At 47.1% G+C, this 16,938-nt stretch overlaps 1 protein-coding gene across 6 annotated transcripts in view; it reads right to left on the bottom strand.

The window, feature by feature from the left end:
• The window catches only part of ACSBG1 (acyl-CoA synthetase bubblegum family member 1), a 55,904-nt gene that overhangs the window by 14,085 nt on the left and 24,881 nt on the right, over positions 1-16,938 (bottom strand). For all 6 annotated transcript variants that reach the window (XM_053593417.1, XM_053593418.1, XM_053593415.1 and 3 more), the window contains 3 exons: positions 6,766-6,986; positions 6,280-6,368; positions 5,863-5,983 (listed from right to left, as the gene is read on the bottom strand). In XM_053593417.1, coding sequence (XP_053449392.1) covers positions 5,863-5,983; positions 6,280-6,368; positions 6,766-6,986 — 431 coding nt within the window. The remainder of the gene's footprint in view (positions 1-5,862; positions 5,984-6,279; positions 6,369-6,765; positions 6,987-16,938) is intronic.

Below are 16,938 nucleotides of genomic sequence, written 5' to 3'. Positions count from 1 at the left end.
GCAGGAGATTCAGGCTATGGCAAAGAGAAAGAGAAGACAACTTGATTGTCACACTGAGTTGAGGTTACGAAGATAAGAACTTAGGAAACTGAGGTGGTAGAATTTGTGGGACCATATAATAGAGAGTATATCGTCTGACTGAGACCTTGCAGGTGGGTTGTTTTGAGACCAGAGTTAATTAAGACCCTGGGAGAATCCAAGAAGCAGCTGATACTCCTCAAAGTTGTGTATAAAACTCAAACTGCACTTCTCATGGAGCCTGCAGTCACTAGGCTGGGGCCCAACTTGCTGTGCAAGTTGTCAATACATTTTGCTAAAAACTTTACAATTATTTTGGTGACTATCTTGAGCCACCCACCATGCCACTCTAACAAATTCATTCTAGAATTATTCTAGAATAAGTGCCATATCTCTCATTGCTGAGTAACATTACGGTTATCTTTGAAGTACTCCCCTAGGGAAGCTATGTACCGAAGTCAGCACCTTGTCCGCCCTTCAAAGCAACTTTGGAACTCTTTTTCTGGAATGACCAAAGGATGGGAGGGGAAGGACGTGTACTGCTCCACATTTCATGTGAAGTGGTCTGATAGTTGAGAGCGATTGCGATAAGTTAAATATGCAAACAGTAAAGTCTAAGGCAAACACCGATATAGTAACAAAGGATAGCTAATAAGCCTGTGAGAATTAAATGCACTACCAAAACGAAACAAAACTCAACCCAAAGAAGTCTAGAAGAAGAAGAAAAGGAATTGAGAACTGATGAGACAAGTGGGAAACAAATAATCAAATGGTGGACTTATAGACAATTTTGTCAGATTGGATAAATGGCAAGATGTAGCTATATGCTGTCTGTCACAAACTCACTGTAAAGACACAAGTTAAAAGTAAAAGAATACAAAATATATACATGCAAATATTAATCATAAGAAGTCTGGAATGACTATAATAATTTGAGGCAATGGAACAATAACTCTTACTTGGAACAATAACTTTTACCAGGAATAAAGAGGGATACTTCATAATGATAAAGGATTAATTCATCAAGATAACATAATAATTTAAATATGTATATGCCTAATGATTTAAAATATATGAAGCAAAAATGGATAGAACTGCAATAAAAAAATTGATAAGTGCAAAATAATAATTGGAGATTTTAACACCCTTTTTTCTCAGTATTTGATAGAATGAGTAGACTGAAGATCCAGTAGAGATATGGAAGATTTAAACAACATTATAGAACTACCAACAAACTTGACATAATTAACATCTATAAAACATTTTGCTCGACAACGGCAGAATGCACATTTTAAAAAAATATACATGGAACATTCACCAAAATTGACCATTATTCTATCATACCTGCTCCCTACAAATAGGTACCAAAGAGCCCCAGATAATAAGGGAAAATTTTCCCTTTGAAGAAGAATTCTAGCCACTGAATTAGAAAACCAACATTTTCCCATCCCTCATAAAATAACTAATTCAGACAAAGATCATCAATAAATGTTGAAACCATGAGGAAAAAGCCAACAGGGAAGGTGACAGTGGAGGAGCAGGTGAGCACCATCTGAGTCCACTGTTGAGTCCACTGTCACCACAGAGAGTGTTACTCCCTGCCATCATGAGCCTCTGTCAGCCCTGTGCCATGAAGCACACAGGACCACTTAGGAAAAGGTCCTGTGTGCTTAGGAAGAGGTCCTTTTTCTCCCAAAAACTTTATTCTGAAATCTATCAAACCTTTAGATCTAACAGGAAAACACAGAGGTTAGAGGAACAAGCTCAACGACAGCAAGAAGCAGCAGATAAATCTCGAACATGAGAACTGGTTCAAGACCGCTGACCTAGTTTCTGCAGAGTCTGTGGGGGAGGCTGTCATACCAGAATGTGCATCAGAGTCACTAGAGGGCTTGTTAGACACTGGGTGCTGGGCTCACATCCTGAATACTTTTTTAGAAAGTAGAATGGTGGTTGCCAGGAGGGAATGAGGAGTTCTTGTTTAACAAGTACAGACAGAGTTTCAGTTTTGTGAGATGAGAAGAGTTCTGGAGATAGATCATGGTGATGGTTGTACAACAATGTGAGTGCTCTTAACCCCACTGTGCCCTTAAAAATGATTAAGCGCTAGGCGCACTGGCTCACGCTTGTAATCCTAGCACTCTAGGAGGCTGAGGCAGTTGTATTGCTTCAGCTCTGAAGTTTGAGACCAGCCTGAACAAGAGTGAGAACCCGTCTCTACTAAAATAGAAACACTAGCTGGGTGTTGTGGCAGACACCTACAGTCCCAGCTACTTGGGAGGCTGAGGCAGGAGGATGTATTGAGCTCAGGAGTTTGAAATTGTTGTAAACTATAACATCATGGCACTCTAGCCTAGGCAACACAGTGAGACTATGTCTCCAAAAAATAAATAAGTAAATAAATAAATAAATAGTTAAAAGGTAAATTTTATGTTACATATATTTTACCACAATTAAAAAATTGGAAAAATGAGGTCTCTCTCACCTTTTCTCCTTCATAAGAGGGACCCATTTCTAACTCTCTTTGAAAGTGCTCTAAATTTCTCTTGTTCTTCTTTAAAAAAAAAATAAAAAATTGGAAAAATGCCATTGTGTGTACACGAGATGATATGAAAGAATTCTTTCATTTGTGCTACATGTGATAAAGTTACAGAGATTCTTTGAGGAAGATTTCACAGTTTTTTAGAGATGAACATTGAAGTATTCAGACAATAAAATGACATTATTTCAGAGATTTTGCCTTCAAGTACTTCAGCAAACAGGTAAATGGAAGAAGCAAGTGTGATGCAAACACACTGATAGTTAATGAATCTGATGATAGATAGGAAGCATATAAGGATTCTCTTCATTTTTGTTTTGAAAATTTATATAACACAAATTTTATCTAAAATAATGACCTAGGGAGGTCATTTCCAAACTCTGGGCCTCAGTTTCTTTAGCCTCAAAATGAGGATGGGTTGAAATTTGGATTAGATCAACAGCCTATGCAGGGACCTCCCTGAAGGGCCTGGCAAAGTTTACTGGGAGGACTTCCAGGTTTCCTAGTGATCCTCATCCCAGATTCTGATATGAGCAAGACTACTGGGGACCATCTAACTTCAAGGAAGGCTGAGGAGAAGGGCTCACCACCAGGAACTGGGCAGCTCAGGCCCTTACCAGCTTGTCTGTCATGAAAATCTTAACCTATCAAGGCCCTGGGCTTTGGCTGGGGCTTCTGGAGGGGGCCCAATGACCCATTTGCCTCTGAGGCCACTGGGATCTATAAAGCCTCCAAACCTGAAGAAATCAGGGCCACACCAAGTACCGGGTGCCCGGGGAAAGCCAGCAAGGGGACATCCCTACTAAGGCTGGCTCAGGCTCTCCTAGGCCTCTCCAAGCAGTTCACTGGAGGTTGCAAGATCTGCACCCTCCTGTCCTTTCCCAGTCTGGAGCATTTGTCCAAGTCAGAATGCAGACATTCATAATGACAGATGCTGAAAACATGGGATTCAAAAGGAGCCAAGAGAGAAAAGGGCCCCATAAGGAGGCAAGACTGCCCCTCGTTGGTAAAATGAGCCCATTTGATACACTCTCATAGGAAGACAGCATCGGCCCAAAATGCCGGTGAAAGAGAAGGCTTTCAAAGTAATCCGACGTACTCACCCTTACTATGAAACTAATTTAGGGCTTTCACATGAAAACTATAACCCAGTTACAACCTAAGAATAGGGGGAGGGGGGAAAGAGGGGGGAGGGGGGTAGAGGGAGGGGGACAGGCGGGATCACACCTGCGGTGCATCTGACAAAGATATATGTGAAACTTAGTAAATGTAGACTGTAAATGTCTTAGCACAATAACTAAAAAAATGCCAGGAAGGCTATGTCAACCAGTGTGATGAAAATGTGTCAAACGGTTTATGAAGCTAATGTATGATGCCCCATGATCATATCAATGTACACAGCTATGATTTAATAAAAAAAAAAAAAAACAACAAAGTAACCCGAAAATGGCATAAAAGAGGGTGTCACATGGATTAGAGAAACCCTCCAAAATGCCTGGAATCAGAGGCTGGAACGGGCCAAGTGCAAAATGGAGATATGGGGTCCCTTGCCGACATCTTTTTGAGAATTTCAAGATGTGACAGCTGAGCATGAAACTAAGCTCAGGCCCTATGTGAGGTGAAGGATTGGGGGCTGGGGTGTGCCTCCACCCCTCTCCCACAGTGGTTCTGAGCTCCAAGGGCTATAAGGTTGTCCACTTCCTTCCTGTCCTGCCAGGGCACACTGAGCCCCTCCCTGTGGAGGAGGGGGCATGGTCTGGCTTAGCGGTTGTAGGGGGGTGTTCAGAGTAGACCCTGCACTCCTATGTTCTCTGTGTGTGATGTCCCATGGAGAGATGTAACCCATGCTCACAAATGTCCTCAGGCTCCCCATAAGGACCTGCAGTACAAAGAGCGTGAGCTGGAGTCTGTCTACCGGCCCTGCAAAGGACGGGGTTCAAGTGAGCCACACGTCCATTCTCTGGCCCTTGGCCTCGGGCTGCTGAGAGATACAGGAAGTGAGGTGGGGTCGGGCCCCTGTGAGCAGCATCTGCAACTGTTATTGCCGCCAAGCTGTGGTGCTGCCTCCTTGGACCCTCCTTGTCCACCCTGGGTCTGTTTCCTCATGTCACATGGAGAGGGCAGGTGTTGGAGAGATGCCTTTGCCAGTCCCTCAAACTCCCCCAAGTTCCCTCAGTTTTACAAAGAACCCCTTTCTTTCTTCTCTTGCAATTCAAGACTTTTACCAACCTAACAGTTTAAAAGCATTTATGTGGTACTGCTATGGGATGAATTGTGCCACCCCAAGTCCCAACCCCGGTACCTTGGAATGTGATCTTATTTGGACACAGAGTCTTCACAGAGGTAACCAAGTTAAAATGAACTCATTAGTGTGGGCCCTGATCCATTATGTTGAGAGTCCTTGTAAAAAGGAGACATTTGGTTACAGAGACATGGCAGAGAAGACAATGGAAACATACGGGGGACACTGAGTGAAGATGAAGGCAGAGATCTGGGTGATGTGTCTGCAGGCCAAGGGACATAAAGACTGCCACCCACCACCAGGAACCACGCGGCTGGCAGTACTCTGTTACAGCAGCCTTGGAAAATTCATGCAAGTGCCGACCAAGGGCCAGGCACTGTGCCAAGAATTACCCTCATCACAGTCCCTTGAGGTGACTACTGTGAAAGTTAGGTTGCCAACTTTCTCCCAGCCCCAGGCTACGCAGAATCTGAGCTCTGAAAGTCCAGCCTCAGAACCCATGTGTCCAACCCTTCCTCACACCCCATCCCAGGTTAGACCCTGACATGGCACCTTTGTGCCTCTAGCCTGAGCAGTTCTGAGGTTTTCCCAGGGATTCTTTTTCTTGGCTGTGTGCTCACAGACTCATCCAAGGGAGCTGTTGTAAAACTTACTCTGATTTGGGGTATGCCCTCTGAGAGATTCTGCCTCAGGGGTCCAGGCTGCAACCAGGGTCTGCCCCAGGGGTTCTGGTGTGACTTGCTTTTGTCTTTCAGTCTAAAGGAGACTTCTCCACTACAGACCAGAGAAGGCACCTGCTCTGGCCCCTCTGGGGATCAAGATTCCACAGTCCTTGAAGGTTGGAGACCACTTGTCCCACCCTCAGGTCCAGGAGGGGAGGCTGAGTCCCCCTGCCCTGTCAGACAGGTTGATACCACAGCCCTATGTGCTTGTGTGTGGGGGGGCAGGGGTTGCTGCTGGGAAGGACAAGAGACTGCGTGGAGAGGTGGAAAGGCCCCCTACAAGCTAGGTGGAGGTCTTTGAGGATGTGCCATCTCTGATCCCATGCCTGCTTTGCCCAAACCTTCAAGATCTTTTCCAGCTGCTTCTGCGTGTCCATGACGATGACATTGGCGCGGCAGTCATGAGCAATGTACTGGCAGGCCTCAGGGGAGCTGGTTGTGTAGATGCCGGTGACGATGCCACTGCAGGAGACCCCAGAGGATTCACATCAAGACAGGTGCAGAGGGGCCAGCCCTCACCCCTGGACCCACCCCTGCAGACTCTGCCTCAGAGGTCTCATGGCCCCAACAGGCAGGGCTTCCTGCCTCCTAGGCACTGTCACCCAGATAGAAGTGGGGCAAAGGCAGGTATGTGAGAAGGCCCCAGGGAAGTGGTGGGATGCTGGGGAGTGGGTAGGGACCTCCAGAAAGAGGTCACAACCCTCTCCTACTCTGTCCTCCACCAACTGTCCCATCCCCACCCCCACCCAGCCACTCACCCTGCAAACACGGTGCCCACCGCAGAGAAGAACCACTCTGGGGAGTTGAAGCCAAGGATGGCCACGCTGTGGGCCCGCTCCAAGCCAAGCTCCAGGGCAAAGGCAGACAGGTCCAGTCAGCCGCGCAGGAAAGGGGTCTCTCATGCCCTGCGTACCCCTGCTAACCTGCAGGGCACTCCCTCCCAGGGCCCACCCAGAGAATCCGCTGAGAGAGTCACTCACTCAGTAGCCCTTGGTGCCCCTCCGGGCCCTCCCAGAAAGCCCATCCCCTCAGCCCAGCACACCAGGTATCCCAGTGCATCTGAGTGTGACAGCAAATGAAAAGCTTGTGTCAGGTACAGGGCATGGGGGTAAGGGCTTGCTGGCATGTAGCATGAGCTGCATGAATGGGGGTGGTATTCATAGCCAGCCAGTGGGCAGTGGGGGAGGAGACCCGTAGGGCCCCTAAGCTGGGGAGGGGAAGGCTAAAGCCGGAGAGCTCCTTACCTTCAGGAAGCTTTTGGCGGCTCTGCGGGCGAGCAGGTAGTACTGGGAGTAAGAGATGTGTTCCCACTTGTCCTGGCGCTTGAAGCCCAGAGCGCTGAGATCCCCGTACTTGTCCAAGGTGTCATAGAACATCCGATGCACAGTGTAGGGAAGCTGTGGGCAGCTGGGGTCTCTGCGCAGGCGTACTCGCCCATCGGCCCGAGTTGTCCACAGGGCCTCCTCTGTGGGGGAACCACAGCTGATCATGCCAGCCTGGGGCTGCCCCAGGGGATCCCAGTCCTACCCTGGGCAGAACTCTCAGCCGTGCAGGTACTGACCATGCCTTGGGCCCTGGGCCATGGGGATGGCAGGCAAGCCAAAAACTGGAATGGTCTTGGAGCCTACCTTCAGGAGGAGGTCCAACTCAGCCTTGAAGGATTAGCAAAGCTTTGAGATCCAGTAAGGAAGAGGAGAGGAAAAGATGGAGGAAAGGTGGAAGGTCTAGACCTGGTCTTGCTTCATCACAGCTGGAATCTGCCTCCCAAGGTTGGGCAGTGGAGCTGGGTCAGATCTTTAGCTGCCTTCAGGGTTTCTGCCTCCCTGCCTCCTGTGAATGGACTGGGATGGAACTAACTAAACAGAAGGTCAAGGCATCAAAGGTAGTGACCCTCCCAAAGATTTGGAGGAGACCAAAGCCCAGCAGACCCTGATAGCCAGCTGAATAGTCTCCATCCCAAGAAACAACATCAGCAACAGTCTGTTGATTCTCTTTCATGCGGGGTGTCTTGCTTAGTGTTCACAGCATGGGTGTGGACAGCCCCATTTCACCGATGGGGTGGCTGGAGCTCAGAGAAGTTTGGTCATTTTCCCAAAGCCACATATCGGGGAAGCGCAGAGTCAGGATAGAACTCAAGTGGATCTGACGCGCAGCTCACGCTCCAGACACTGGCCAGAGTACCACCTGGCCTTTAAGGCTTTCTCCATGTGTAGTGGATAGGTTCAGAGACCTACCACCTAGTATGTGAGAGTTGGGGCAAGTAATCGTACTGGGTCTGCTGCCTCAGGAAAAGATGAGGATTCAGTTCTCAGGGTGGCTATGAGGACCAAAAGAAATGCTGTATATGAAAAACCCTTAGCATATAGTTGGTGCTCAATAAGTGCATACTTTTCTCCTTTCTCCCTTTCCCAAGTTCTCTAAATTGTTTGCAAAGGAAGCTTGGAAGGACTCTTTGGGCACCCTGGGGCTTCCTTCCCCTGGAGCTAAAGTGGTCATTCTAAAATGACCTTGGGGGTTCGGCAGGCAATGGAGCTGGCCAGGACAAGTGTGGCTGCACTGCCACCTGCTGGCCAGACCCACCTCTTCTGCTGTCCTGTCACTGGTCCCTCTCTGAACAGGGCAGATGGACTAGATGACCCTTATTCCTTCCTCCCTGTTGGCATTCTTGGTTCCATTCAGACTCTGAGATTGGCAGAAAGAGGCAAAGGTGCTGGGGCTGGACAGGAGAGCCCATTCCTCTCTTGGGGAGGGCTGGGGGTGGGGGATGAGAACATGTAACCAGGTCCAAACCAAAGGAGAGATATGAGGCGGGCAACATAGAAGTCTGCAGAAATGAAGGCTGGGGCAGGAGAGGGCGCCAGGGAAGATCTTATGTACTGGTGGAGTCCAAGACCATGCAGGCACCCCTCCCAGGACAGAGACCCCCACCACAAAGCCATGCTGGAGCCCTGTGCTCCTGGGTGGAGGCATGACCTCCTCCACTCACTCCTCAGGCTTCTCCAAGCCCTGCCTCATATCCTGGGATAGACGCACCTCTTCAGAGTTCCCGACCTCTGCATTTTGCTAGAATTCAAACGTGGAACAGGACATCAGGCATACCTGGGTTCAAACCCTCAGTTATGTCCCTGCCCGCCGGGTGATCTGACATGCCACTCTCCTCTCAGCTGCTAATCTAACCTAATCTAATCTAACCTAATCATCAGCAAGTGTGAGGGGTCGAAGGAGATGTGGGGACACTGGAGCTGGTGGTGAGAAGGTAACATGGTAATGTGAGAAGGTACAGCCACGTTGGAAAACAGTTATCAGTTTCTTAAAGTGTTAAATGTGAATTTACCATACAACCTGGCAATGCCACTCTGAGCTGTCTCCTCAAGAGGAATGAACACACGTCCCCACACAGACTTGCATTATTTATAACAGCTAAAAGCAGAAGCATCACCATGAACTGGTGAATGAAAACCACATGGTGTCCACCCCACAATGGACATTATTCCTCTCCTAAAGGGAACAGAGCATGGAAACAGCCTGTGACAGAGATGAAACTCAAAACACGTTCAGTGAAGGGAGCCAGATGCCAAACATCACACCCTGTGTGATTCCCTTCACATGAAGTACCCAGAGAAGGCAGAAAAGATGGCAAGTGGGAGGTGGGAGTGGGGAGTGCCCACAAAATGTGCACAAGGGATGTTTTGGAGGTGACAAGAACATTCTAAAAATGGATTGTGATGATATTTGTGCAACTCCATAAATGTGCCAAAATTATTGAATTGTGCTCTTAACAATATATAACACATAACAAATTATACTTCAATAAAGCGGATTTTAAAAGAATAGGAGGAAGAAAGTTGACCTCCCAAAGCGGTGCAGGAATCCTGTATGGTGGCGCATACAGCATGCCCGGGACTGGGTGTGCAACCACTGCTCAGGGGCTGTTATCTTTCCTCCCCCACAAACAGATTCCCCCAGGGGCTAGACAGAAAGGTGGCTGTCTCCTGTGAGCACTTCTCTTTTTGAACAACAAAAATATGCATACTTGTTCTAAGAAATATGGAAAAATTTAGAAGTCTATGCTGTAAAAATAAATAGGCCCTCCTTATATAAATATACGTGAAGGAGTTAGGTTTTGTTTTGTTGTTGCTGCTGTTGCTTTTTATTTTAAAAAGGGAGGGAAGGTGGGGAAATCATGTTATTAATGTATTAATCAAGGGTAGCAAACCCCAAATGCCCATGGGACCACATGGGTAATGTATTAGTATCATAATAAATAATGCATAATAATAAATAATAAATGAATAAAGCATGCCAGGATTTGCAAGTAAAATCCAGAGATACGGTCTTCTTTTCCACAGAGAAATAGCCTCCCTCTCATTTTCCTTGAAACACAGTGGTGCTCAGGGTAGCTCTTTGTTCTCCGTGCTTCTGATGGGCACATGGAATAGTGCAATGTTTCTCTATTATAACAAAAGCTACAAAGTTCCACAGATCTATTGTGCAACATGGTGATTATAGTTAATGACAATGTATTGTATACTTTTCTTTTCTTTTTCCTTTTTAGAGAAACAGTCTCTGTTGCCCTGGGTGCCCTAGGGTCACAGCTCACAGCAACCTCAAACTCCTGGGCTCCTGGGTTTGAGCCATCCTCCTGCCTCAGCCTCCCAGAGTGCTAGGATTACAGGCATGAGCCACTGAGCCCAGACAAATGTATTGCATCCTAGAAAATTGCTAAGAGTAGATTTTTTTTGTGCTCAGCACACAAATATATTACATGAAGTGGTGCATATGTTAATTTTCTCCATTTAGCCATTCCACAGCTTCTATGAATTTTCAAACACTGTATTGTACACAAGAGATATATACAATTTTAGGTGGTCAATTAAAAAATTAATTAAGGCTTGGTGCTTGTAGCTCAAGTGGCTAAGATGCCAGCCACATAAACCAGAGCTGGCGAGTTCGAATCCAGCCCAGGCCTGCCAAACAACAATGACAAGTACAACCAGAAAATGGGCATTGAGGCAGGTGCCTGTAGTCCCAGCTACTTGGGAGGATGAGGTAAGAGAATCGCTTAAGCGATTTAAGAGTTGGAGGTTGCTGTGAGCTGTGATGCCATGGCACTCTACCGAGGGCAACAGCTTGAGGCTCCGTCTCAAAAAAAAAAATTAATTAAAATAAAAAGAAAAGCTAAAATACAAGGGCAATGACAACAGGATGGGTTCTGGGTTCGGTGTCAGGGCGGCAGCAGGGAGTGGTGGGGCTGCTGGGGCAGAGAGAGCATTTCCTCACCCCCAAAAGTAGGACCTGTGCCCAGCAGGAGTGGAGACCAGGAGTTCCCAGAAATCTGCATGTTTATGTTTAAAAAAATATTATGTAGACCAAATGAAACACAGCCATTAGCCAAGTAGTGCGTCTTTCACTTTTGCAGCATTAAGAAGTCCCTGTCATGGTGTGTGGGTGTCGTGTGACTCACAGTGTTCCTTTGTCTTGGTCATATCACAGTTTACTGGGCCACTCCCCTACTGAAGGACACTCTGTGAGTTCCAGCTTTCAGCCCTCATTCTATCCCTTAGGCTTTCTAAGGGATAGATTTGTAGAAAGAAATAAGTTTACTGAATCAGAAGAGAAAAACTATTCAGAATCTTGATAGAATTTCTGGACAGAGTTCCTCAACTAATTTTTCCTTTCCCTTTAGCTATATGGTTTTGCCTTTTTTCCTGATTTTTTTTTTCTCTCATGGTGCCTATGCACCTGTTAGGTCATCTCACATCCTTCTCGGAAGGAGAGAAAAAAGAACAGGTAGAAAAGGATAGTCGGTGGGTCTGCATGGTCAGTCTGTTCCTAGCCCAGCTGCTTCATGATGGGGACAGGAGACGTGGCCCTGGAGAACCCTACGCCCTTTGGGAAGGGCAGCAAGGTCCACTGGCCAACAGATGGCCATACCTTTCTCCCCACAGATTCAGCTGAACCAGCAGGGCCTATCTGAGCCCCGCCACGAACCAGAACAGACCCTGGTGGGAAAGGGACCATCCTGCCCAGCCTGAGGCTCTGATCATTCCTGCCTGCTGAGCACCCATGTGCCAGCATCACCTCCTACCCAATGCTCTAGGACTCGGGGAGGCTGAGTGAGTGCTGGCAGAGCTGAGCGGCAGAGCAAGGATGCAAACCCACATAGTGTGATGCCCAGTCCACGCTGTCCCCACTGGGCATGTGGCCTCTTGAAGTTGGTTTCACAACAGACCCGATACCATATCCCTTCTGGAAAGGACCAGCAAGCCTCCCTCCCAGATCCTGTGCAGGGGCTTAACCTGGGTGACCTTGAGAGCCCTGACCTCTAGTTACTGGTCTTTTCCCCAAGTTTCCTGGGCTCCCAGAGTTTGTTTTCTAACCCCAAATTTGACCTGCCTCCAAGGGCTCTCCCTAACCACAGGGCAATATCAACACCATGATTTCCCCCAGGGGCTCATGTACCTTTCCCAACCTCAGAACACATCCTTCCTTGCAGGCAGCCAGAGCTGTGCCCAGTGTCCCTTGGTCCCCTGGTCCCCTGCCACTACATCTCTGCCCATTCTGGGATCTACTGGAAGAGTGCTCTTCTCTTGCCACATACCACATTTGGCTGCACTACAAGGCCCATGCGACATTTCCTCACTGAAGACTTCTGTGGCCAAGCCTGAGGGTTGTGGCATGGTCAGGGCTGCCTCTCCCACCAGGCTGGAAGCTCCTGAAGCAGCAGCCTGGCCTGGCTGACAAGTTGGCCCTTATCCTATCTCAATCCCTGTGGGGCTGGACAGAGTGTGGTTCTAGGGGACCCAGGCCTTCCTCTCTCCTCACTCTCATCCGGGTTCCCACAATGCCTGATGATGAGGCAGGGCAGGTTACTGCCCAAGTGCAGCGTGAGATGAGCCCACAGAACAGGTGCTTCACAAGCAGGATGTGTCAGGGTGCACCCCAACCTGCATCCCTGAAAGCTCTGCCCTGCTCAAGGTCCTCTCAGCCTGTGGGGCCAGCTGCCGAGCCCACTCCTGGACTTGAGAACAGAAAGAAGATGGACCATCTCCCAGTCGTCCCCACTCTTTCCACACCCCTGCATTCCTTCCTCTGGGTCCTCACTCACACTGTGCCCTCTCTCAGCCCCTATCTCTGGATGAGTTAAAGGCCTGGTGAGGTGTGCCAAATGCAGAAGGGGTCCCTCCCCACAGGCCCTGCAAAGCTGAACACCTGAGGCCCACGAGGGCCCAGAGGCCTTCGATGTTACTGTGTAGGAGCACTGCCCAGCAAGGCACTCTTCCTAGGTGGTGGCAGACAATTTAGAGCCCTTTTCCTACAGAGTTCAGAGGTGATTTGCAGAAGTGTAGAAGCAGATGGGGAGAAGCAGGCAGGGGCAGCAGGGCAGAGAGGGGCTGAGTCTGAGCGATGCTGGTTGCCACCGGCTGGCAGTCCCCAACCTTTTGGGTACCAGAGACTGGTTTCATGGAAGACACTTTTTTCCCATGGGCTGGTGGGAGAGAGTGCAGTTTCAGGATGATTCAAGTGCATTATATTTATTGTGCACTTTACTTCTGTTACTATGACATAATATGTAACGAAACAATTATACAACTCTCCTAATGCAGAATCAGTGGGTACCCCGAGCTTGTTTTCCTGTAATTAGATGGTTGCATCTGGGGATGATGGGATATGGAAAGTGTGTTGCTTATGTCCTGTATACTCTGTGATCTGGCGTGGGTTGCTGTCACTGCAGAAAACCCTGCTTCACAAAGACAGGATGTTGGAAATGCAAGAGGCTTTTCAGCACTTTTGTGCAATCTCAGGATATTCCACCTTTTTATTTATTTATTTTTTTATTAAATCATAGCTGTGTACATTAATGCGATCATGGGGCACCAGGGATATTCCACCTTGATGTTAATCCAGAACCTGTGGAGATGTGATGTTGTCTCGAACATACTTTTACGTATGTTTAAAAGCAGATCAACTGCTTGAGATTGCATTCTCATTTGCGATCTCAAGCAGTTGATCCTCTTCTAGCACAAAGTCGATTAACCTGGCTTATTCATGAGTGAGTTCCAAGTAGATCCATTCCTTCCCAGTTCTGGAGTCTTTTGTGGTTGGGAAGGTGATGATCAAACTCTTTTCAAAGTTGAGATAAGTGATCACGAACCAGCTGGGAGAAAAAGGCCCTGGTACAGTCTCTCAAAATCTCTTCTGGCATTTTTTTTTTCTTCTTCTCTTCTTCTGGCATTTGAAACGTCAAAAATCCCAGTGTTCACTTGTTGCCCTCATAATCAGTTTGGCTTTGAATGTAGCAATTTTATCTGCCAACTTGAACACAGCTGTCACTTCTCCTGAAGTGACAGATTGAGCTTGGTGATCAGGTTAAACCATGCTGCACAAGCAAGCACATTTTGCAACACATTCTATGTCATTGAAATGTGCTGCCAGTGGTGACCATTCCTCTAAAAGAGATCTCCGAAGTGGCTCTCATAACTCAGAAACTCCGGCTGGTGATCTACCTTTAGAAAGCTGTCTCACTTCTGTGTGTGAGAAGATGTGTGCACTCTGTGCCTATCTCCTCACAGAGCTGCACTAACAGGTGTGAGTTAAGGGTATGTACTTCAATGTGGTTGATAATTTCAATCACATCCTGCAAAACATTCTTCAGTTCAGGTGATATTTTTTGGCTAGCCAGCATTTCTCTATAGATGACACAGTGCACAGACTCACATTCAGAAGTGAACTCCTTGACCCAAGTAGTGAAACGAGACAGCCAATCATGGCAGCTTCTCTACTGTACACTTACTGACATAAAACAACGGATTCAGTCTTCCTGACACGTAATCATTCAAAGCCTTGAATAGCTCTCCAGCTGTGGTGTTGGTTGGCAACGGAAGTGCACATACCATATTCTCCTGCACATCCTCCTGAAAATATATTGCACAAAAACAACATGTTGCCTTGTTAATGTTGGTAGACTTGTCAGCCTGGACTGTGTGCCATGGTGACTCATTAATCCTCTCTAACAATTGTTCCTCGATATCCTCTATTTCATCAAGTTATAGAACTAGATGAAAGAGGAATGTGTGCCACCTTTGGAACTGCAGCCTCTCCTAAAAGTTCAAGGTGAATGACCACAGCAGCAGGTGGGATCAACTGTCCACCAACAGTAAAGGGCTTTTCAGCTTTAGCAGAGTGGTTAGCCACTGACAATTATGCTCTCAGTGCAGACACATTTGATGAGGTGGTGGCCTGCAATAACTGTTTCTGTTCTTCCTGTTCATATTGTTGTATTTTGAAAAACTCCAAAGGCTTGTATTTTAATGCAGGTGCTTGGTCTCCATGTGACAAAGCAGTTTTGAAGGTTTCATGGTTTTGTTGGATAGGCGGTTGCTACATGTACACAGCAGGCTTGAAGAGTATGAATCACCTGTTGCAATGAACCTGTAATTTAAGTAGGACTATTGGTATTTTCTTCTAAATGTGGTTTTAATATTGTTGGCAGTCCTAGAGTCTTCTGCTGTTTTAGCATTGGGTCTTTCCCCCTTTTCAGAGATGCTCTCCAGAGATGTTTGTTTTTTGCTCAATTTCAGTAGGGTTAGGTGTGGGGTTCCCAAAACTGTGCGCAGTGTGGGAAAGAGGCACAGATGAAAATGATACATAAAATAATGGGCGGGCCACGTGCATACAAAAATAAGTGTTAGATTCTGAATTAAAGCCTGCCACCAGATGCAACTGTATAATTGAAGTATATCAACTCACTTGCCACTATAAAGCCTGCCACAGATGCAGTTTAATTGTCACTTATACAGTAATTGTCACTTACTGTAAAGATATGAGTCTGCCATTTATATGGTGTCTGTGCAGGGCAAATCTCTCTGCTAATAACAATCTGTATTGCAGGTACAAATACAGCATCACCAGCTCAGCTCCACCTCAGATAATCAGGTGTTAGATTCTCAAGGAGCACAACCTGGACCCCTGGCATGTGTTTAACAGTAGCGTTACTGCTCCTAAAAGTCTAATGCTGCCACTGATCTGACAGGAGGCAGAGTGCCGGCAGTGATGCTAATGATGGAGAGCAGCTGTAAACACAGATGAGACTTTGTTTGCTGGCTGCTGATCACCTCCTGCTGTGTATAAGCCACAGTCTGGTACTGGTTCTCAACTCAGGAATTGGGGACCACAGGAATAGGAATCTGTGCAGGTTTATTTCTTCTCATTCCCACTGACCACTTTTTTTTTTTTTTTTTTTGCTGGGGCTGGGTTTGAACCCACCACCTCCAGTATACAGGGCTGGTGCCACAGGCACCACCCCCCACTGACCACTTTTTAAGATTCTTCTCTTCCCTGCTGGTCCTCACAATGACCCACATCTCCTGAAGTCATCTGAATTCACCTACTCACTTCCCTGCCTCCCTGGGTATTTCCTAAAATGTCAGAAGCCGAAGCAGCAAAGCTATAACCAGGCAAACAGGCAATGCCCACTGCTGAGGAGGTGCTGTGTGATGAGGAATATGACTTTGTGCAACCCACCTGTGGGCAATGGCATAATATATTAAGGGCTTGCAAAATGAACATCCTTTGACCCATCAATCACATGTACACAGTTACTCATGGTAAACAATCTCGTATGGAAAGATGTGGAGATACGTATCTTTAGAAAGCAAAGTCACTGGAAACCACCCAGATGTCCAAAAGGCAACTCTTCAAGTTCATTATTGTAGAGCCATATCATAGATTCCTATGCAGCCACTAAAATACATGTCTTTAATGACACAAAGAAATGTTCACAGAATAACATCAAGCTTAAAAAGGAATAAATGTACATATAAAAATGTACAGAGATGATGTCACTGCCCTCTAGCCTGGGATACAGAGCAAGACTCTGTCTCAAAAAAAAAAAAAAGCACAGATAAAATCGAAAAGATCTATATCAACATATTATTAAAAGACTTAGCACCTGGTGCATGCTTAAGACATCTCTCTCTATCCTTTCTAACCAGGAAAGCTGAGCATCCTACTTAGAAGCCAGTGAGTTTCTGGTGCGAGCATGGCACTTGCCAAAAGAATGAATTAAATTAAGAATATGATGCCTCTACAGGCAGACCTCAGCCTGATGGGTCATCCTTGGGGAGCAGGGCAGGGAGTTCCTACACACAGTATATCAGAGGGAGAGGGTGCTTTTGCAGACAGGGAAACTGAGTTCCAGCAGGGGCAGGGACCTGAGACCAACAAGACCTCAGTTAGCCCTAACAGCTACTAATTGGGGGGCTGGGTGGTTGCTCAGTGAATGGCATGCAAGCTTGAGGGTCTTTTCTCTCAGAGTTGGTTTTGGGGTGAAGGAGAGTGGTGCCAGGGACCTCTGACTGCCACATGTGGGGCTGTCTAGAACCAAGCAGAAGGGAGGGATTTGAGCGGCCCAGGTT

The sequence above is a fragment of the Nycticebus coucang genome, chromosome 6 (assembly GCF_027406575.1).
Source record: "Nycticebus coucang isolate mNycCou1 chromosome 6, mNycCou1.pri, whole genome shotgun sequence".
In the NCBI taxonomy this organism is placed as follows: domain Eukaryota; kingdom Metazoa; phylum Chordata; class Mammalia; order Primates; family Lorisidae; genus Nycticebus; species Nycticebus coucang.
Note: the sequence above shows the minus strand (reverse complement) of the source record. Positions and strands in the feature narration are given on the sequence as shown.